Source organism: Marmota monax, unplaced genomic scaffold, assembly GCF_021218885.2.
Source record: "Marmota monax isolate L192 unplaced genomic scaffold, Marmota_monax_Labrador192_F-V1.1 WCK01_AAM20220418_F8-fsc00061, whole genome shotgun sequence".
Lineage (NCBI taxonomy): Eukaryota > Metazoa > Chordata > Mammalia > Rodentia > Sciuridae > Marmota > Marmota monax.
Window position 1 is genome coordinate 15,612,034 of NW_026695230.1, and position 22,940 is coordinate 15,634,973.

The 22,940-nt window shown below is 33.8% G+C and overlaps 1 protein-coding gene across 2 annotated transcripts in view; it reads left to right on the top strand.

Annotated features, from left to right (window-relative positions):
• Positions 1-22,940, top strand: part of Sbf2 (SET binding factor 2) — a 426,994-nt gene that overhangs the window by 67,610 nt on the left and 336,444 nt on the right. For both annotated transcript variants that reach the window (XM_046438075.1, XM_046438076.1), the window contains exon 2: positions 3,992-4,077. In XM_046438075.1, coding sequence (XP_046294031.1) covers positions 3,992-4,077 — 86 coding nt within the window. The remainder of the gene's footprint in view (positions 1-3,991; positions 4,078-22,940) is intronic.

Genomic DNA, 22,940 nt, shown 5'->3' on the forward strand with positions numbered 1-22,940 from the left:
TAATATGACATTAAAAAATTCTGATTTGTTATACATGATGGCAGAATACAATTAATTTCATATTATACATATAGAGCACAATTTTTCAAGACACTGATTGTACACAAAGTATTTTCACACCATTTGTGTCTTCAAACATGTATTTAGGGTAATGATGTCTAAATCATTCCACCATCATTTCTCCCTCTTTTCCCTATCTAAAGTTCCTTCATTCCTCCCATTCTTCCCCACAATTGCCATTATACGTCTGCGTCCTCATATAAAAGAAAACATTCGGTTTTTGTTTTTTTGGGATTGGCTTGCTTCACTTAGCATTATGTTCTCCAACTTTATCCATTTACCTTCAAATGCCATGATTTTATTTTCTCTCTCTCTCTCTCTCTCTCTCTCTCTCTTTTTAGAGAGAGGGAGGGAGGGAGGGAGGGAGGGAATTTTTTATTATTTATTTTTTAGTTTTCGGTGGACACATCTTTTTATTTTATTTTTATGTGGTGCTTAGGATCGAACCCAGTGCCCCTCACATGCCAGGCAAGCACGCTACCACTTGAGCCACATCCCCATCCCCTTTATTCTCTTTTAATGCTGAGTAATGTTCCATTGTATATATATATACCAAAGTTACCCTTTCCATTCATCTACTGAAGGGCATCTAGGTTGGTTCCACAATTTAGCTATTGTGAATTGTGCTGCTATACATTGATATGGCTATGTCCCTATAGTATGCTGTTTTTAAGTCCTTTGGGTATAAACTGAGGAGTGGAATAGCTGGGTCGAATGGTGGTTCCATTCCAAGTTTTCCAAGGAATCTCCACACTGCTTTCCGGATTGGCTGTACCAATTTGCAATTCCACCAGCAATGTGTGAATGTGCCTTTTCCCCACATTCTTGCCTACGCTTATTGTTGTTTGTATTCTTAATAGCTGCCATTCTGACTGGAGTGAGCTGAAATCTTAGAGTAGTTTTGATTTTCATTTCTCTAATTGCTAGAGATGTTGAACATTTTTTCATATGTTTGTTGATTGATTGTATGTCCTCTTCCGAGAAGTGTCTGTTCAGTTCCCCGGCCCATTTGTTGATTTAGTTATTGGGTTTTTTTGGTGTTAAGGTTTTTGAGTGCTTTATATATCCTAGAGATTAGTGCTCTATCCAATTTGCTTATGGTAAAGATTTGCTTCCATTTTGTAGGCTCTCTCACTGATTGTTTCTTTTGTTGAAAAGAACCTTTTTATTTTGAATCCTTCCCATTTATTGATTCTTGGTTTTAATTCTTGCGCTACAGGAGTTTTATTAAGAAAGTTGGGACCTAAACCGACATGATGGAGATTTGGGCCTACTTTTTCTTCTAATAGACACAGTGTCTTTGGTTTAATTCCTAGGTCCTTGATTCACATTGAGTTGAGTTTTGTGCATGGAGAGATATAGGTTTAATTTCATTTTGTTTCATGTGGGTCTCCAGTTTTCCCAGCACCATTTATTGAAGAGGCTATCTTTTCTCCAATGTACGTTTTAGGTGCCTTTGTCAAATATAAGATAACTGTAATCATCTGGGTTAGTCTCTGTGTCCTCTATTCTGTACCATTGGTCTACAAGTCTATTTTGGTGCCAATACCACGCTGCTTTAAAAAAATTATTTATTTTTATTTTATTTGATTTTTAAAATTATTTCTTACATGACAATAGTGGAGTGCATTACATTCATAATTTTTTTGCATTACAATTCTTAATACACCTTTATACCACAATTTATCAAATCTGTTTGAATATATGGTATGTTGACACCAAATTCACATCTTCATACATGAATTTTGTATAATGATGACCGTCTCCTTCCACTATCCTTGACCATGCTGTTTTTGTTACTATTGCTCGGTAGTATAGTTTAAGGTCTGGTATCGTGATGCCATCTGCTTCACTCTTCTTGCTAAGGGTTGCTTTAGCTTTTCTGGGTCTCTTATTTTTCCAGATGAATTGCATGACTGCTTTTTCTGTTTCTATGAGGAATGTCATTGGGATTTTGATTAGAATTGCATTAAATCTGTATAGTGCTTTTGGTAGTATGGTCATTTTGACAATATTAATTCTACAGTTCCAAGAACAAGGAAGATCTTTCCATCTTAAAAGGTCTTCTTTAATTTCTTTCTGCAGGGGCTGGGTTTTGGCTCAGTGGTAGAGTGCTTGCCTCGCATGTGAGAGACCCTGGGTTTGATCCTCAGCACCACATAAAAATAAGTAAACAAAATAAAGATATTGTGTCCATGTATAACTAAAAAAATAAAAAATAAAAAAATAATTTCTTTCTTCAGCATTCTGTAGTTTTCCTTGTAGAGGTCTTTCACCTCTTTCATTATGTTTATTCCCAAGTTTTTTTTTTTGTTTTTTTTTTGTTTTTGAGGCTATTGTAATAGGGGTGGTTTTCCTAGTTTCTCCTTCAGAGGATCCTTTTCCTATTATGTACTTTTCCTCTTGCTGTCAGAATGCCACATTTAATATGTGATACAGATAGGAAGTACTTCCATAGCCCCTCTTGATTGATGTGATACTTTACCTGTGGGCATAAAGAAGAAATATGAATGTAGAACAGTTTTGCTTCACCATGGCTTGCTCTTCATTGTAAATGTTATCTTCTCAGAATTCTACATATAACTCGTACTGCCCATAAGATAGTTATCAAATAAAATGTTTACTGCAGATGCGAGGAAAAAGTTGAATTCATTGGGATGATTTTTCAAAAAGTGTATTAATAAATATACGCAGTTTTTAAGGCTTCCCTAAATTAGATGTGGAAATAATCAGAATATTGTTGCTTTCATCTTAGAGTAAGCTGGACAACATGTAGATATGTAAATCTATGAAGCATATAGCAAAGGGCTGAAATATGTAGCAAAGGGTGTAATCTCAATGGTAGCAAGCTTGCCTAGCACGATGGAAAGACCCTGGGTTTGATCCCCATGAACCACACACACACACAGAAAGTACAGTAAAAAACAATTTAGATCTGACATGTACTTTTCATCCCCAAATTACTCACAAGATTATATCCCCAAAGTTCAATAATAAGTTGATTCAGTCTTTGATGTCATAGGCTAACTTTATAACAATAGTTATAAAAACCTGTGGTTTTCAACCCTGGAGACATTTGGCAATGTCTGGAGACATTCTTGGTTGTAACAACTTGTTGGTGGTGGTAGGGTGCTGCTAGCATGTAGTGAGTTGAAGCTGGGAATGCCACATACCGTAATATACAAGATAGTACTCTCTCCCCTACCCCATACACACCAAAAAATTATCCAGCCCAAATGTCAATAATCTAATGTTAAGGAACTCTGCATAGACATGGTCAAGGTTCCAGCGCAGCCTAAAAAACTGTATTTAAGCCTTAATAGTTCTTACAAACCCTAACTGACGCTTAGCACCAACAGTACCATATCATTTATTGTTTAAAATTACTCTGTTTCCACAGAAAAGCACTCCTTAAATTTCAGGTTGGTATACTGAAGTTATTTCATTATTGGGGCACAGAGAACAGTTATTCTCATGATGTGATAGATTTCCAGTACCTCTGTCTGTTTTTCTTAACTTTTCATATGTGTCAATCTTTGGCAGTCTGTAGGATGGGGGATTGCCTGTTCTTTCAGTATTGTGTTTTGAAAATACTACTTTTATGTCCTTTAAAACTTAAAAATGTTTAATTGATATATCAATTTTTCAAATGTTAATTTAGAAATGAGAATAGTTTAATGAATCTTCAGTTTTTTAGTACCTTGTAACTGATTTTTCCCCCCCATTGGTACTGGGGATTGAATCCAGAGCCTTGCATATGCTAGGCAAGTAGTGTACCACTGAGCTACATTCCCTAGTGCTTTTCATTTTTTAATTTTGATACAGGCCCAGGATGGCCTCGAACTTGTTATTCTTCTGCATCAGTCTCCCGAGTAGGTGGGATTTTAGGCATGTGCTTATCATACCCAGCTAACTTTGATTTTATTTACAGGCTCAGGAGAAGGTCTGGGGAAAATAATCCAGAGATTTCCGCAGAAGGACTGGGATGATACACCTTTTCCACAGGGAATTGAATTGGTAAGTTGATGTTGTATTATTATACTTTTATAATTATATTTTTCTTTTTCTGTTTACATTATTATATTTCTTATTAAATAATTTGATGATTTATCTGCAATGTAGTCTTAGAAATAATTTTCTTCCCTCCAAGATCTGTAAATATAATCCCCTTTAAATATATTGATTCTGGAATGCCTGTTATGCTATTCTTTTTTCCTACTTAAATTTATCCCTAACATTACAAGTGAAATTGATGATCTTTATTGCTCAGGAACAGAAAAATCCCTCTGATTCCTTAGTAAAAATCTTAGCCTAAGTAGTTTCAGGGATTATTTATCACTAGACAAAATTTATTTTATTATTTTTCCTGAAATTTCCTGGTTAGTGTTTTAGTGATCAACAAAATAAAAAAACAGACAAAAAGAAACCAAAAGTTTGTTTAATGGTGACCAGCCATGGTTTGAGTTTGGTCTTGAAATCATAAATCTAAATTCTTTTATTTTTAGCTACAGTGTTTGTAGGTTACTTTATTAATAGTGCAATTCAACTGACTTTGGGGGAGGAACAATTAGACATTTTAAAGGAACTCAGTGGTTGAATATAGTTTATGATAGCCAGGTCATTTTATCTGGTGGCAGATCCAAGGTGGTAAAACAAGGGACTAAAAAGACTTTGTAAGATGACTTTAAAGTTTGGTTCTACACAAGTTTGGTTCCATTCAAGAAAAAGAGAAGAGGGGGAGGAGAAGATTATTAATATTTTGTTTATGTACACACACACATTCAAGAAGTTTCTGTTGAAAGAATATTCGGTATAATGTGATAGAAGTGCAGGCTGCAGAGCAGATTGCCTGGGTTGAAATCCCAGTTGCATTGTATGGACTTTTGACAAGTTAATTAACTTCTTTAAATAGCAGAGTCTTCATCTGTAAAATGATAACTCATAGGGTTGTTGTAAAGATAAAGTGGAAAAGATGCATATACAATTCATAGAACAAGTGCTTAATAAATGGGGCAAATGTTATGACTCTTCTTCATCTCTTGCCACCTCACTCAGAGGAAGAATTGTTCATTCTTTTGTTAACTTGTATCAGAAAGGTCTATGAGGAATAAAATTGATGTTGAAAATTATAAATTTGCTCTTTCTAGCTGATGACTGTGCCATTCTGCTTTACTGAGGATGAAAAATATATTGCTGAACACTTAGTTTTGATGGTTATAACCCAGTCATGTAAAGAAGGCTGTGGGTTTGTAGGCCCACAGAGAGGGTAAATCCTGAATTTTTGCATTAAAAATAGGGAAGGAATGTAAGGACCCAAGGAAAAGTGACTGTTTGGAGAGCCCTTTGCATTCCTTTCTTTTCTCCCCCACATGCTTTCACATACCAGTAATTGGCCTTACCATGTAAATAAGCAGGCATTTTTATTATAATAGCTTTTAAACCTTGTTTTAGCTAACCCTTTTAGTGCTGACTGAAAAGGTAAATTTGGGGCTGGGGACATGTTGGAAAGTTTTTTGAGTTCCTTTACATCAAAATGTGGAGGACTAAAGAGGTATATCAATTTGACTGTATGAACAATGAACCAGTTTCATAAGTTTCAAGAACAGACTTTATGGGGGTAGAAACAAATTATCATAGCTCTACAGCTAGGACTGAGAAAGGATACTTTTTATGTTTTGAGAGTCAAGGAAATAGATGTTTGTGATACCTCTGAGGCAAGGGAGAAACATATATTGATTTTACTACTTAGTAAATGGATATTTTTTATTTTTATTTTGTATGACAGATACTGGCATGTTCAAATGCTACAAGTGTCTGTCCAATAATGGGGTGGAGTTGTGTGCTGCTGGATTAGTGAAATCGAGATGTCAAGAGGTAGATAGAATTTTTTCTCATCTAGATGACTTTTTGACTGATTCTTAGTATACCATTTAAAAAATTGGGGGGCCAGATTAATACTTAAATGATAAGTGATTTGTTGGATTATGTTGAAAATGTTCCTATTCCCCACAGTTTTTCTTCATTGATAGCAATTCTGATTCTTTTTTAAAAATTAATTTTATTTTTTATACAAATGGAGTACAACTTCTCTGGCTGTACATGATGTAGAGTCATACCATTTGTGTAATCATACCTGCACATAGGGTAATAATGTCCATCTCATTCTACCATATTCCCCCCCCCCCCATAAACCCCCTCCTTTCCCTCCCCTCCACTTTGCTCAATCCAAAGTTCCTCCATCCTCCCCACCCCAATTATGAATCAGCATCCACTAATCAGAGAAAACATTTGGCCTTTGGTTTTTTGGGATTGGCTTTCTTTGTTTAGCATGATATTCTTCAACTCCATCCATTTACCTGTAAATGCCATAATTTCATTCTTCTTTAAGGCCGAATAATATTCCATTGTGTGTGTGTTTGTGTGTGCATGTGTGTGTGTCTTTGTGTGTATGTGTATATATGCCACAGTTTCTTTATTCATTCATCTATTGGCAGTTCTGACTATTTATGTCTGTTGATGCAAAATAGATTTATTTTGCATCTATTAAAGCTATTTTATTTGCATCTAATAGTTTTTTTTTGTTTTTGTCTTTTCATTTATAATGTTATACTATTCTTTGATATTAGGTGTAATTTTTGCATATGAATAACAATAAGTTAAACAACTGTGGTATACTATGTGATCCTGAGTAACTTTTTAAACTTCAAGAACCAAAGGCAGACGTAGTAAAAGTTTAGTCTTAATTGATCTGGTTTAGTCCCTAAATGGTTTGTTGATTCTAGGGTAATAGTGACCCTTTTCTGAAGACATACAGAAAAAAAAACATATCCTTTACAAGATGGATTGACTTTTAGCATGTAGCATTAAGGTTAATAACTAACAGTTGTATAGCATTGATAGACTATGATATACTAACATAAATTAGATAAATGATAACATTATGTTAATTTGCAAATAAGTACACTGAGGCTTAGAAAGTTTAAATACTTTCAGCAAAGTCTAACAGGTAGAATGCAGCAGAGCTAGTATTCAAACCCAGATCTTCTGACTCTTAGTTTTAGCCAAGATGTGGGAATATTCTTGGAGTTACACATTAAACTATGTAAGCATTTGCATTTTAGTGTAAAAGCAGAAACTTTTACCCTGAAAACAGAGTTCTGTAATTTGTAAGAACTGAGATTGAAAAATGTTAAGAGAATTCTGATTCTGTAGTCAAGTTTTCATCACTATAAAAAATGCATGACACAGGCTACTTATGAAGAAAAGAAATTTTATTTAGTTCACAGTTTTGGAGGTTTAAACTCCAAACAGTATAGCACAGGGTCTGTGGTAAGGGCTGCCTCTTGATTATATCACTTCATGGCACATATAGCCATGGGAGGAGTGCTTGCAGAAGCAACCCATTACAACTTCAACCAGGATCAGAGAGAATGAGAGGGGTCAGTGTTGTTCTTCTCATAACAACCCTCTCATGAGAAGTACTAAGGGCTTACATGAGAAATCCTCATGCCCCAGCGATTTAAGAACCTCCCATCATGACCCACCTCTTAAAGGTTCCATCACCTCCCAAAAGCAGTACCCTGTAGACTAAAGCTTCATTCACAATGAACCCTTGGGGGACACCCAAATTATATTCAAACCATAGCACTGCATTACTAAGTACAGATCAACTTTACCTGTTTATTTTATCTGAGGACAAATATGGGTTCAGAGTATAATATTTTATGGAAATTATTTTCTGTTGCCACCTCGTGTTCCCAGGCAGCATATATTTGATATCCTTAAATTCTAAATGAAAGATTATATGTTCATCCTGAAGATTAAACTTTATAATTTGTGAAAAAGGACTTTAGGCATTCATTCATAATAAATCAAATCTCAAGCTTAATTTAGAGGATGCAGAATTTATTCTTTCCGTTTTTACATAAAGAAATTGCCTTCTATTTAGAAATGGTGAACTTCAATTTGGACAGATTTTAAAAATAAAAATATGAAAATAAGCTAAACCAAACATAATGACTACTTTACCAATTCTAGGATATTTTTGTCTTTTTCTTGTGTTTTTTAGGTATACACAGAAACCACAGACAGTCATATAAATAAAGTTGCAGTTAATTTTAGTGACAGTATTTCAAAGAAAATTAAAGAATTGTTTTCCAGAAGCATTCTATGGCTAACAATCTATTTATGATCATGGGAACAAATGTTTTTTATTGGCTAAGCCTTGTATGTCAGCAAAACAGTATTGTTGTGGCACTAACTCCTTTTTAGGATGCTGTCTCAGAAGTGAATATTTCATAATTCAGAAAATATGCCATAATCTTCACTGAACGACTATACTGCAGCATTAGTAACATATCTCATTTTCTTAGAACACTAAACTACTGTGATAAATACATTTTGTAGCTTGAGAAAAATAAACAGAATTTCCAGATTTGAGGTAAAAGTAATTAGTTCAGTTATTTAAATATACATTAATGATTTGAAAGTCTTTAGTATGAATCCAGTCTTCTATAAGATAGCTGAGGGAGAAGAGAGAAATAAACTGGTATTCATCATTCTGCAGATATTGCTTCAGTATGAGATGCTATAGGAGAAATAAGCATAGGCACCATGTAATGCTTTAATTCTTTAAGCTGTTTAGAATGAGATGAATATAACAAATGGGATAGTAGTCATCCATTGACCTAGATATAAATTCTGTTTGGTCAGGGAACTGAGTGTAGAAAGGATGAAAGATAATTTTGTTTCTGAGGAGAAATATGCGTGAAAGGAGAATGAAAGGTTGTAAACATATTGCATGACAGAATTGACATTTACAAAGATTTTGAAAGTTTGGAGTTATGTGCCCTTTATCTAAGAAGATGAAATATAATAGGTAAACATGCAAGTTCCAGTAGGTAAATATAAAAAAACTGGCTTACAAGTCATTACTTAGAATAAAGATGAAAAAGATGCCAGCCAGAGAGATTTGAGAAACACAAGAAGCTAGCTTTAAAAAATTATAGAAGGGACTGGGGTTGTGGCTCAGTGGTATAGAGCACTTGCCTCACATGTGTGAGGACCTGGGTTTGATCCTCAGCACCACATAAACAAACAAACAAACAAATAAATAAATAAAAGATATTGTATCCATCTACAACTAAATTTTTTTTTTTTTAAATCATAGAAGGTATCTATGAAAGATACTGGTGGTAACATCTAGATCCTGTGTGCTGGAGTATGAGGCTAGGGGTTGAATTCAGTGTTAAATATGGTCCAGGGTTTAGTAGGAAGGACTTCTGGTTTAAAGGCTGAAAACATAACACTACTGGTATAAAATATGAAAATGTGGTTTTAAAAACATACTAAGGACTACAAAAAGGATTTTTAAAAGTCATGTTTACAACAAAGCAAGTGGGTATAAAGGGAGTTTAAGCTAGAAAGTGATAGTTGTAGCTCACATTTTTGTTTTCCACTTCCATGTTGTCATCTGTTTGAAATAATAGAACCACATTGCAGGGAACCTGGATGGAATCTACAGGGTACATCTAAAATAGTAAATCCTTTTAATATCTCCAAGGAAGAAAATAGTCTATCTTTATGATAAGCATCTCACACTCTTCCATACTCACTTAAGTTGTTAATTGTGTGTGTGTGTGTGTGTTATGGGGGAGTGAACCAAGGGCTTCACACATGCTAGTCAAGCACTCCACCAGCTAAGCTACTTCTCCAACCTCTAAGAAAATCTCTTGTTTGTATTTGTTACCTACTATCCTAGTTATTCTTCATTATAAAATGTTTCAAATGTTCCTTTTTTTGTTATCTCCATTTCTCTAAGAGACTAGTGTGGAGAAACAAAATGGAATTTAAAAACCTTGAGCAAAGTTAATTTAGTGCTTTCTGATAATAACATTTTTTTCCTACACGGATGCTATCAAGTGATTGTCTATTAGTATTTTAATAAGTTATAATGTTATGATTTCTTGCCATCCACTCTCACCTCACATATCCATTTCACTTCCATTTCAGAGGACTACTCTCAAGTATATATCGTTTATGCCCTCTGTAATCTGAAATCACAGAGTTGAAGTTTAGTAATTTTTTCTGAATTGGTTGATACTAGCCATTTTAGAGTGGATAAACTTGAAAATTTTACTGTTTTATCATGATTGAACATACCCCACCCCACACCCTCCTCTTACTTACATGGAAGTTAATTAGTGGCAGTAGGGCAGATTAGGAGCGGGGGTTGCCATCTTCACACTGTGATCCTCAGGGTCATCTTGGGTACCAGCATTCAGTTTACAGAGGAGTAGGAGACAGGGAGGATGGTAAAAGTAGGTTTTATAGGATATGCCTAGAGGTGGTGTAAATCATTTCTACCCATAGTCCATTGATCAGAAGCCAGTCACTTGGCCACAGTTATCTGTAGTAGGAGGCTGGCAGACAAAGCCTAGAAGTGTGCTTAGAAGAAGACTAGAACCGATTTAGTGCAAAGAGAAAAGATCTTTCCATTATTATAAATTTTCTTGACCACTTTCTTTTTTGACATCACTAATAATAGTCTTTTTGGTATAATAATTAGTAAATGTTTGGTCTTTGTTCCTATATCCTGGCTCAGAGCTTCTTAAACTGTTGGAATTTACTGGCTGTGTGTGCTAATGAAGTAACTAATGGTTCAAGTGGACATAGAGAGCTTCAGGATGGGGGTTGGTCACCAGAGGAAGCAACTATGTGATTAGAAGGTTGGAACTTTTAGCCCCACTAGGTAGGGGAGAGAAAGAGATTGAGTTTAGTCTTCAACAGACAGGGATTTAATGAAACTTTTGGACATCCCCCCCCCCCCACACTTCCTCCAAGGACAGGGTTCATAGAACCTTCAGGTTGATGAACACATTGATGTCCTGAAAAGGTGGCATACCCTGAAAGTGCATGAAGTCTCTGCACCACCTCTTTTCCCATCATACATTGCCCTATACATCTCTTCCACTGGACTGTTGTATCTTTTATAATAAACGAGTAAATGTATGTAAAGTATTTTCTGGAGTTCTGTGAGTCATTGTAGTAAATTATTGCATCAGAGGCAGGATGTCATAGGAACGCCTGAATTTATGGGCAGAAGTATGGGTATCCTAGGTGCCCCATTATTGGCTGACTATATCTAAAGTGGGGGCAGTCTTTTGGGCCTAAGCCCTTGAGGTCTGTCTTCTCTCACAGTGGGTAGTGTCAGAATTGGATACACAGTTGCTTTCAGACAACTGGGGTTGGGGCTGGAAAAACCATATATTTGGTATTAGAGAAAACTACACAGGCTTCATCATATTGTATATTTTCCCAGTTTCAGTTCCAGTTACTTTTCATTTTCCATCATTCATAAGACTTAGTTTTTAGTTTTTTTTCTTTTGTGTGTGTGTGTGTGTATGTGTGTTTTACTTTCTCTAGAAAATAGTGGTATCACTATTCTGCCAGTCATTTGTACTTGATTCCTAGTCATGCCTTGGTTTATTCTTCTCTGCATTTCCCATAACCTAACTGTATTGTGCTTATATGGCACAGGCAAAGCTAATCCATATTTTGGTCTCTTTTGCTAATACTAGATTTCTATTGTGGGGTGAGTTTTGGAACAGATAGCCTAGAAGGTTAAATCAAAGGTAGTTTTGGAACAGATAGCCTAGAAGGTTAAATCAAAGGTAGTTGTTGCCTAATTTCTCTTACTGCTTTTTTTCTTGTACTTGTATTCCAGTACTTAAATGTAAACTGGAATAACTATATATTATAATTTCAAATCAGAATGCTTTTGAGAATGAAAGGGAGAGAATTGGGAAAACATGTGTAAATGGGAACTATCCTGAGCAAATTGATTTGTACGAGTACTTATACATATGTTTGTATAAGGCTCTTTGTGGCAAAAGATTGGCAACTACATAAATGTCCATCCGAAGGGGACTGGTTGAATTAGTGCTGCTATAGCCATTCATCAAAACATATATCAGTGTTGAAAAGGATGACATAGATGGAGATATACAAATGGCTAATAAGTATGTGAAAATATGCTGCTATAACTACTCATCAGGGAAATGTAAATCAAAACCACACAGAGATACCAACTCATGTCCATTAGTATAGCTATTATCAAAACTCAGAAAATAACAAGTGTCAATGAAGGGGAAATTAGGATCCTAGGATCCTATCCAACTGTTTTGGTCTTTGTTCCTATATCTTGGCACAGAGCTCCTAAAACTGTTGGAATTTACTGGCTGTGTGTGCTAATGAAGTATGCTATGGAAAATAGTGCAGCAGTTCTTCAAAAAAAAGTTGAAAATAAAATTACCATTTGGCTCAGCAACTTCACTACTGGGAATATCTAAAAGAACTGAAAACAAGGACTTATGTAGATATTTGTACATATGTGTTCAAAGTGACATTGTTCACAGTAGTCAAAAGGTGGAGAGAAATCAATGAATGGATAAATGAAGTATGGTACATACATACAATGAAATATTATTCAGCCCTAAAAAGGAAGGAATTCTGAACGTATGGTACAACATAGATGAACCTTGAGGACATTATGCTATGGAAAATAAGCCAGTTACAAAAATGCAACTACTGTATAATTTCACTGACATGAGTACATGAGGTACTTAGAGTAGTTAAATTCATATAGACAGAAAGTAGAATGAAGATTTTCAGGGGATAGGAAAAGGAAGAAATAATAAGTTGTTTAATGGGCATAGATTTTCAGTTTTGCAAGATGAAAAGAGTGCTGGAGTTTGGATGTCCAACAATGTGAATATACTTAACATTACTGAACTATACACAACATTAAGTTTTATGTTATGTATAATAAGTTTCACTGTCTGGTTTTTAGATGTACTGTAAAGCTTAATAATCCAGACCATATGGTATTGGCTTAAGGATAGATATGGAGATCCAAGGAACAGTTTAGAAGCAAGCCTATACATATATGGCAAATTGATTTTCAACTGAGTTGCCAAAGTAATTCAGTTGTGGAAAAGATAGCACAAATGATGATGAACAGCTAAATATCACTTGGAAAAAAAATTAGCCTTGACCCTTTCTTATACTATACACAAAGATTATTTTGAAATGGATCATAGACTATCTATAAAAGCCAAAACTTTAAATCTTTTAAAAGAAAATGTAGAACACTTTTGTGACCTTTTGTTAGGCCAAGATTTTCTAAATAGAGCCTTTAAAACCTGATTGAATAAAGTTTCTCTGGAGTAAAACTCTTTTTGGTGGGGGCAGGTACAGGGGATTGAACCCAGGGGTTTTTAACTACTAAGCCATATCCCCAGCCCTTTAAAAAACATTTTATTTAGATACAGGGTCTTGCTGAGTTTCTTAGGGCCTCCTTAAATTGCTGCAGCTGACCTTGAACTCACCATCCTCCTGCCTCAGCCTCCTGAGCCCATGGGATTATAGGTGTGTCCTACCACAACTGGCTTGGAGTAAAACTCTTAAAAATAGTATATCACTATGCTGAGAAAGTAGAAAGTCAGTTAGCAGGAAGCTTCATTTTGGTCTTATAGGTTTCCCTTGGGTTTATGGACTCTCAGAACATCATTTGGACCTTGTGTATTTTGCTTTTTACCTTTAATGAACAGGAGGGCAATCTAGCAACTGTTCAGCTAGGAATGCAAAGCTTTCCGAGGTGTTAAATGTTTTGCCTGATGCCAGGTCATCTTTTGCAAATCAAATTTTTGGTATTTTCAGATCTGTGGGATAATTTTGACAACAAGACTTTTTACTTGAAGTCTTGATTGCTGTGGATAGGAGCCAACCTTAGGTATTAAAAACATTATATGTGAAAGATTTTATAATATGGAAGAAAGAACATCGAAAGAACTCTGGGATTTTATGTATCTATTGGGGTGTGTGTGTGTGTGTGTGTGTGTGTGTATACATATAAACAATTTACTTATACAAAGCAGTAGCTTCTTAGCAGAGCATCCACTTTCTAGGATAATCTATTTTCAGAAGTATGTAGAGAATGATAGTTTTATACTAGAAGGTTTCTACCAACCCTCTCCCACCATTCTTGGTCTGATAAAATTCTTTAATGATACAGACGTCCTATTTAATATAAAATATGTCCACATATTTCTGAGTTTATTTTTGTGCAGTGTTCCCAGTTATGGATATTATTGTCATTCTTTACGATTTGGCCTAACTTAAAGTACCTTTAAACTCATAAGAATAACTTGCAGATGTGTCATTTTAAAAAGTAAAGTATTTGGTGGCCTCTAGTGGTACTTATGTGTCTATAAAAAGTTACTAATATCACCAATACATAAAATTTTAAAATTACTTAGGTGACATAAGCAAATGTGTTTATTTGTTGAAGAGTTGTTTTAGTCTTTGAGAACTAAAATTTTATTAATAAGTTATAAATTTACCAGTGATGTGGCTATGTCTGTCTACTATTGTAGCAAATTATCATTTCTGGACTTCACTTACCTTCAAGAAATGCCTTGGAATTATACACGTATATCTTCATTGGAAGTATTTCAATATAGCTTATACTGAATGTTTAGTAATAGTTTACTATTGCATTGCACTCAGATGAAGGGAGACGATAGGAATGATTTCTGAAATCTTAAATAAAAGCTAAAAATAACATTAACATTACATATATTAATCATAAAGATAATAGTCCTTAGTAAAGTTTATTTAAATAGCTAATTCTGGGCTGGGGATGTGGCTCAAACCATAGCGCTCTCGCCTGGAATGTGTGCGGCCCGGGTTCGATCCTCAGCACCACATACAAACAAAGATGTTGTGTCTGCCGAAAACTAAAAAATAAAATAAAAAATAAATAAATAAATAAATAGCTAATTCTGACTAGCTTAAAGCCATTTTAAGTTAAGCCAAGAATTATCTGGAATCCGGACTATATGTGGAAATTTAGATCATTTCAAAAGTTGGGAAAATTTGTATGGAGTCAACATTTAGAAAGCCAAAGAGAAAATGACAGTTTTAGGAATTAAATTTATTTAAAGTGCTGAAATTCATTTCCATTCTAAAAATAAGAAAATCTAAAGAGATTTAATAGCTTGTCCAGTCTCATATGGCTGTTTAGTAGTTGCTAAGGTGATAATAAAACCCTGGTCTTTTGACTCTCTGTTAAATTTTTTCTAACTAAAATAAAATACTCATTGAATAAGAGGAGGAAAGCTGATTTTGAAAAAAATTCCCAGCTACTTCAAATTTTTAAAAAATTAATAAGTCTTAGATTCTTACCCAGGGCCTCATGTATGCTACGTGAACACTCAACTGTGAGCCACATTCTCAGCCCTCAACTAGGGATTCTTTTAGACTGATTTTGTCCTCCTTAAAATTCTTGGAAGATACTCAATTTCACATGAGTATTTACTTGCATTAATATTCTTCTACCTAGATACTGTCTGTAATTTTATCTCCTAGATCAGCCTATTGCTTATTGATGACAGTGACAACTTTGAGCAAAATGACCATGTCATTCTGGCAATTCTTCATAAAAGTGAATAATTGTTTTCTGAACATAAGAAAACACTAAGGGTGGAGCCCAGAAACTAATAATTTAAGGTCACTGGTGGTTTTTTTAAAAAAGATCATTATATAACTGGCTTTAAAGAACTTACATTTTTTTGGGTAGTTTTCTCATTTGTCCAGAATTTTGCTTTAAAATTTACAATTATTTTGACTATTTAGGTATGATTTAATGTCACTTTATTCAGTTAGCAGGTATTTTTGAATGATTACTAGGTGTCAAGTATTGAGATGGTTCAGTTATTTAAGATAGAACTGAACCAAATAAAATTCTTTTCTTCTTAAAATTTCTACTGAGAGTAACTGGCACTGACCATAGCAAACAGGTAAATTATATAGTGTGTGATCAGTACCATAAAATAATTACTATAAAAACAAGAAAGCAATAATAGGCAGAATAGTGGCCTATTATTAATTTGTAAATAAACAAGGCAGCCAGTTGTTTGTTTCTGTTTGCTGCACAGAATCCTAGGAAAGGAGATGCAGTCGGTTAAATAGCTTTTAGCAATTTGTTTACTTTTTATATTATCGAGCAAATTACAACTATATGCTTTTAAGCTTATTGAATTATTTAAAAAATCTTTAGTATAAAATATGGCATATGGAGTTCATAAATGATCAGTTTCTTGGCTTAAATTAGCTATTTCAGAGTTAATAGGTAGCCTATTTATTATACAGATTTTTAAAAAATATTTGTATTCCATGTAAAGGTAGAGAAAAAGGATAGAAAATGCAGAGTCAAACTTTTGCAGTTTATCATTAAAGTAAGTTAAGTACACATATGAAACTAACTCTGTATCTGAGCAGTTGTTTAACTGGTAGGAGACTTTTCAACAGGGAATTTTATGGAAAAAATGATTCTTCGTACTCTCAAGGGATTTCCCCCCAACTAATAGTATACAAAATATAGCATTTGAGGATTTATCTTTTTAATACAAATCATAGATGTAATCACTCTTTTAGATTCATATAACTCTTAGTATATAATATACAGAAATATAGAAACAAGGTTAATTTATCCTTTAAGATCACTAATGTTGGATGATTCTCTCTCACTCATTTTTCCCCCCTGCCTGATAAAGATTTGTATAAAAAAGCTGACAGGAAGATTATGATGCAGCCTATGGTTATTGATAGACATTTCTTTAAAAGTCCTTCATGACACAGAGTATGAACCTTGCTTAAAATTATCACTGGGGTAATGATGAAAATGTTGTTGAGTATTAGGGTTTGGAAGAAACCTTAAAGATTTCCTGGTCAAATTCCAATCTTTTGATGATTAAATCAGTTTGTATGCAATACTCTTGCCAAGTGGTCATCTAGTTTTGGTTATTGTTAAATACTTAACAGTGATCTTTTCAACTTAAAGTATTTTCTTAGTACTTGTTACATTCTGGCCAAGGTGTTAGGTGCTAGGAATACAGATGTGGTCCAGGCTCATAAACTCATAAAAAGTAGTGTTTTCATGGTAATGATGAACTTTCTTTTGTATGTGTATTCAGCTTTATATATAGTCTTATATACATTATCTTCAAAGATCTTTTTTTCCCATGAATTTGAGAATTAACTTGATCTGTGCTAAAAGTCTAGTTGTTAGTGTGCTTGAAAGTACTATGAAATCTTTTTCCAAATGCCTGTTTGCTAGATTTGTATTAAAATACATACATACTCAAATTTCTCTAAGAGTTACAAGTCCTAAAATGTTTGGATGTGTCAAAAAGTTATAAATGTAGAGCTCTTAATGTAATTAAATTGAATTTTCTGAAACTTATACAGAGCAGAATGTAGAGTGTTATGGTCCTATTTAAGTACATTATGTGAAAGGTGAGATTTATTTTTAGATACTGTGTCTAGTTGAAGTGGTTAAGATGGGAACTTGATTCTGTGTAATGCTGGATTATTTATTTATTTATTTATTTATTTTTACTGTGACAATGTAATTTTAGCATTTCAAAAATAAATTCCAACTCTGGAAAATATTTGGACCTTATTTCTTCAGCCTTTCCAAATGATATTCCAACTCTGGAAAATCTTGGATGCTGTTTCTGATTAGTTTTGTAACAGATCATATTCAAGACTGGAAATCAGTCTATTGCTAGTAGAGCCATGAGTTTTTGCTAGTGCTCTGGCAGCCAATTTTTAGAGGTATTAATTGCAGTGCTATAAGAGTATGAGAACATGGTACGGTATCTAATCCATATTATACTGGATTAATATCTGTGGCAATTTTTTTTCTTTGTGTTATGTGGGGAATAGAACTGAGGAACTTTTGTATGTTAGGCAAGCTTTCTACCATTGAACTCCTTGGGCAAGTTTCAAATACTACTTGCCATGTATTTTATAATCTCAGATTACCCATAGCCTTTAGGTCACGTAGTAATTCCTTATTTATGGAGGCAGTTGTTTACCTAAAGACTAAAGTCATTTATTTATATTGTCAGTTACCAAGCATTGGGAAGAAGCATTTCTTCCAGATTAAAAACAGAGATTTAATTAATTAATTAATTATTTGGTGCTGAGGATTGAACCTGGTGCTTCACACATGCTAGGCAAATGCTCTAATACTGAACCACAACCTCAGCACCCCCAAACAGAAATTTTAAAAGAAAAAAAAATTAAAGGAAAAAAATAAATAAATAGGAGGAGCTAAGTTATAGGTCAGACTTCTCCATCACCTCTTTCTTTTTGCCTCTCAAGAGAAAGAACAGAAGATTTTTTGTAGTCTTTTTTTAAAAAAGTTTCAACTGTCTCAGTGACACTCAGTGGAATTAAGGAGGATTAAAGGAAGCACTGTGCTTCCTTGAAGGTTATATAAATTATGATTATGATAATTGAACTGACAGAACTCCACCCTCAAGTATAATAAGTGTTAAAAGGCTACTTGATCCAAATATCCTCCTTTCCTGTGGATTCTGTTTTCAGTGCTAAAATTTTGAAGACTCAGCATTTCATTTGAATAGAAATGTTAGTGATTTCTTTTTTGTTTACTTGAAAGTTTTGCTTATTTGTGTTTGGCATATACTGGAAGGGAAATAATAAATAGGCTAGAATGATAGACTCAATAAAATTAACTAATGGGAAAAGGCAAATTATTTTAATTATGTCCCATAAAACTGTGATCTATGCAGTTCATGTGAAAATGATCTAACTGTTTTATTAATAAGGTTGGCATGAGCTCTTAGCTTTTTAAAAAGCTCTTAGCTTTTTGACTGTGGAATATCCAGGATGTTGATAATAGGAGTGGAAAAGGAGTATTAATTAATGGGTTTGGTTGAATGGTCAAATGAATGTTGAATGTACGGAGGGACCAAAGTTATCTCACAGATTCAGATTAATGTACCCAGAAGAGTAGCAGCATCTTGACAGAGAAGTGAGAAAGTAGAAATAATTTCAGCTTTCTTCAGTTTAATTCTCTAAAAAAACTTAAGGTGTATGTAACACCTAGAAAGACAGCTTTGTAAAGTGGTTATGATCATGGACTCTAGAACCAGATTTATTAAGTCTTAGTTCTAGCTTTTCCATTTATAATTTTATAAACTTGAAGAAATTATTTAAAGGCTGTGTGTCTTTTTTCATTAGAAAAGTTTAAAAGAACTAAAAATAGTATCTAATGTGTAAGCCCTCTGGGTTCCATCATTTGTATAGCTCCCCCACACTGTATCTCATAATCTTAATAGAATTGTTATGAAGATCAAATGAATTAATACACATAAAATATTTAGAATATTTTACATAGTAGCATTGTAAATATTAGCTATTGTTAATATTGTTGTCATGATTAAAGCATGTTTTCCAAAATAATGCTGTGATTTTAGTATAAAACCTAATAACAAAAAGGATTTTTTTCATTTATAATAATTCTGGAAGCTTCATTTTCTTTTTTACCTGCCCTCTCAAATTTGTAGAACCAGTGTGTGCAAAATTAGTTGTGCATTTTAATTATTAAATCTTTGTTTATTTGGGGAAGTGAGAGAGTAGGTCGTTGAAAATGTGTTATTACTATAATTAAACCTTTTTTGATTATTTTAAAGTGTCATTTTGAAAATGATTATTTTCTGCTTTTTGTCACCCTCATCTAGACATGGTCCTAGCTTAAGTTCAAAGCTTTGATTTCAGCTTTCATTTTTTTCCTGTTAGTCTTTACTTCATGTCATAAGCTTTGTACTTCAGTGAATTTATCTGGTCCTTTGAATTGTTCTATACATTTTATGCTTACCTCCAGTCTCAAGAATTCCCTAGTGTTCTCATGAAACCTATAGGAAGCAATTTGCTTTTTTAGGGGAACTGAAATTATCCTAAAGACTTATCTGGAAAAGTGCCCACCCCCCTGCAGAAATTTGCAGATTAGTGGGATTTTTTGGGGATGGGGGTGGCGTCAGGGTAGCAGTACTGACTAAACCCAGGACCTTACATATGCTAGGTAAGCATTCTACTACTGAGTTATAAATCCAGCCCCTCAAAGGGACATTTTGAGGAAAGTTCTTAGATTCTACTTTGCATGAAGTGGAAAGGTTGAAGAACATTGCTATTTATTGAACACCATGGACTGTTTTTAAGCACTACACATAAACAGGACTGTCCCTCATTATTCTGTATGCTAACTCTTTAACTATATTTAACTATATGCTAAGGGTTTTTGAATTTGGGGATGGTGCTACTGGTATTTTGGTTCTGATAATTTAGCTACCAAAACTTGTGACTATTGATTTTATAAAAGAAAGAGAAAATAGTGTATTTAAAATGGTTTCCCTGCAGTCATTCTCTTGCCCAACTACGTTCTGGTATTCTTTGCTGAAGAAAAAGCAGTGGCACTTTAACCAGCTGCAAGGAAGAAGAGCCTTACACAGTTTTAAACCCTGAGTTCTTATTTCAGAGATACAGTAGAGAGATTACATTGAATCTGTAGTTTATTCTGGATAGTACAGATACTTCAACAAATTTTCCATTTGTGTCTTCACTCTCTTTCATTGGTGTTTTATAGTGTTCCATAAACAGACTTTTTTCATCTCCTTGGTTAAATTTATTCATAAGTGAACCTTAATTTCTTTTTCAGGTAGTTTGTTATTAGTGTATATTTGAAACACATCTGACTTTTTATATGCTGTAGTTTTACTAAATTTGTTTAATAGTTCTAACATTTTTGGTGAAGTCTTTAAATGTGTAAAATGATGTCATCAGCAAACGAAAAGGATTTTACTTCTTCCCTTCTAACTTGGATGCTTTTCATAACTTTTTCTTGTCTAATTGCTCTAGCTAGGACTTTTTAAGCCCATGTTTAATAGAAGTGGTGAGAGTTGGCATCTTTGCTTGTTCCTGATGTGTCAGCTTTTCACCAGTGAGAATGGTATTAGTGGTGGTGGGCTTGACATTTGTGGTTTTATTATGTTGAAGTACATTTCTTCTATACTTTATTTATTGAGGATATTGGATTTTGTCAAATGCCTTCTTCTTCTTCTTCTTCTTCTTCTCCTTCTCCTTCTCTTTTTTTTTTTTTTTTTGGTACTGGGGTAGAACCCCAGGGCCTTGTGCATGCTAGGGAAGTGCCCTACCATTGATCCATATTTCTAACTCTTTGTAAATTTTATTTTGAGACAGGGTCTCATTAATTTGCCTAAGCTGGCCTCAAACTTGTGATCTTCCTGCTCAGCCTTTCAAATATAGAATTACAGACATATACCACTGAGCCTGACTTGTCAAATGCTTCTTGTGGGTTGTGATTGTGGCATAGTGGTAGAGTGCTTGCCTTGCACGACACACTGGGTTTGATTCCCCAGCACCATATTAAAAAAGAAAAGAAAAGAAAAGAAAAACTAAATAAACAAAATAAAGGAATTATGTCCATCAACAACTAAAAATATTTTTAAAAATGCTTTTTGAGTATTTATTGAAACAAACTTATATTTTAATTCTGTTAGTGTGATATTTTAATTCTGTTAGTGTGGTATGTTACATTTATTGATTTGCATGTTGAACATCCTTCACCTCTAGGATGAATCCTACTGGACATGATCTTTTCAACACGAGTTGGTTGATAGCATTTTATTGAATATTTCTTTGTCTATGTTTATCAGAAATGTTGATCTGTAACTCTTTATTACAGTATCCTCATCTGAGAGTAAAGCTGGCCTTATAAAATGAATTTAAAAGTGTTCCCTCCTTTTCAGTTTTTTTTTGTGTGTGTGTCGGGGGGGGGGGCGGTGTTTGAGAATGATTGGTATAAAATTTCAGTAGATGGGTTAGGGATATAACTCAGTGGTAGAGTGCTTGCCTAACATGCATGAAGTCCTGAGTTCAATTCCTGAGCACTATAACAACAAAATGTTGGTAGAATTTGTCAGTGAATCCATCAGGTCCTAGACTTTTCTTAGTTGGAAGATCTTTGATTATTGATTCAGTCTTATTGCTTATTATTCTTCTGCTTAGATTTTATGTTGTTTCATGATTTTATTCTAATGGATTTCTGTTTCTAGAAATTTATGCATTTCTTCTGGGTTATCCAATTTATTTTCATATACTTGTCCATAGTAGTCTCTTAAAGATTCTTTGTATTTCTGTGGTATCAGAAATCTTCCATTTTTTCTTTTATTTGAATCTTGTCACTTTTTTTCTTAGTCTATTTAAAGACTTGTCAATTTTGTTTTATCTTTTTGAAATGGTACCTGTTAGTTTCATTAATTTTTATTGTTTTACTGATTGCTATTTCATTTATTTGTTCTAAGTATGCTTGGAAAAAAATGTTTCTTCTGCTGCTGTATAAATAGTATATATGTTCTGTATATACTTGTTAGGTCCAATTCGTCTAATATGTAGTTCAAATTTAATGTTTTGACTTGCTGATTTTCTGTCTGGATGGTATGTCATCCTTGGGAGAGGAGTGTTGGAAATCTGTATTATCTAGTATTTTATTGTTGCCTATTGCTGTCTCTTTCTCCTTTCAGATTGTTAATATTTGCTTATGTATTTAGGTATTCTGATGTTTGATACATATATACTTAATAAGTACTATGCTCTTTTTATATATTGACCTCTTTATATAATGACATTTTGTCTCTTATGACAATTTTTGACATAAAGTCCAATTTGTCTGATTGATAGAAATATAGATACTCCAACTCGCTTTTGGTTTCCACTTCCCTAGAATAACTTTTGCCATCCCTTCACTTTCAGGCATGTGTGTCCTTACAGCTAATGTATCTTATGGACAGTATGTAAATTGGGTTTTATTTTTTAATCTACACTGTCATTATGTCTTTTGATTTGAGCATTTAGTCCATTTACATTTAAAGTAATTAGTGAAAGCTAAGCACTTACTGTTGCTATTTAGTTAATTGTTGTCCAAATATTTT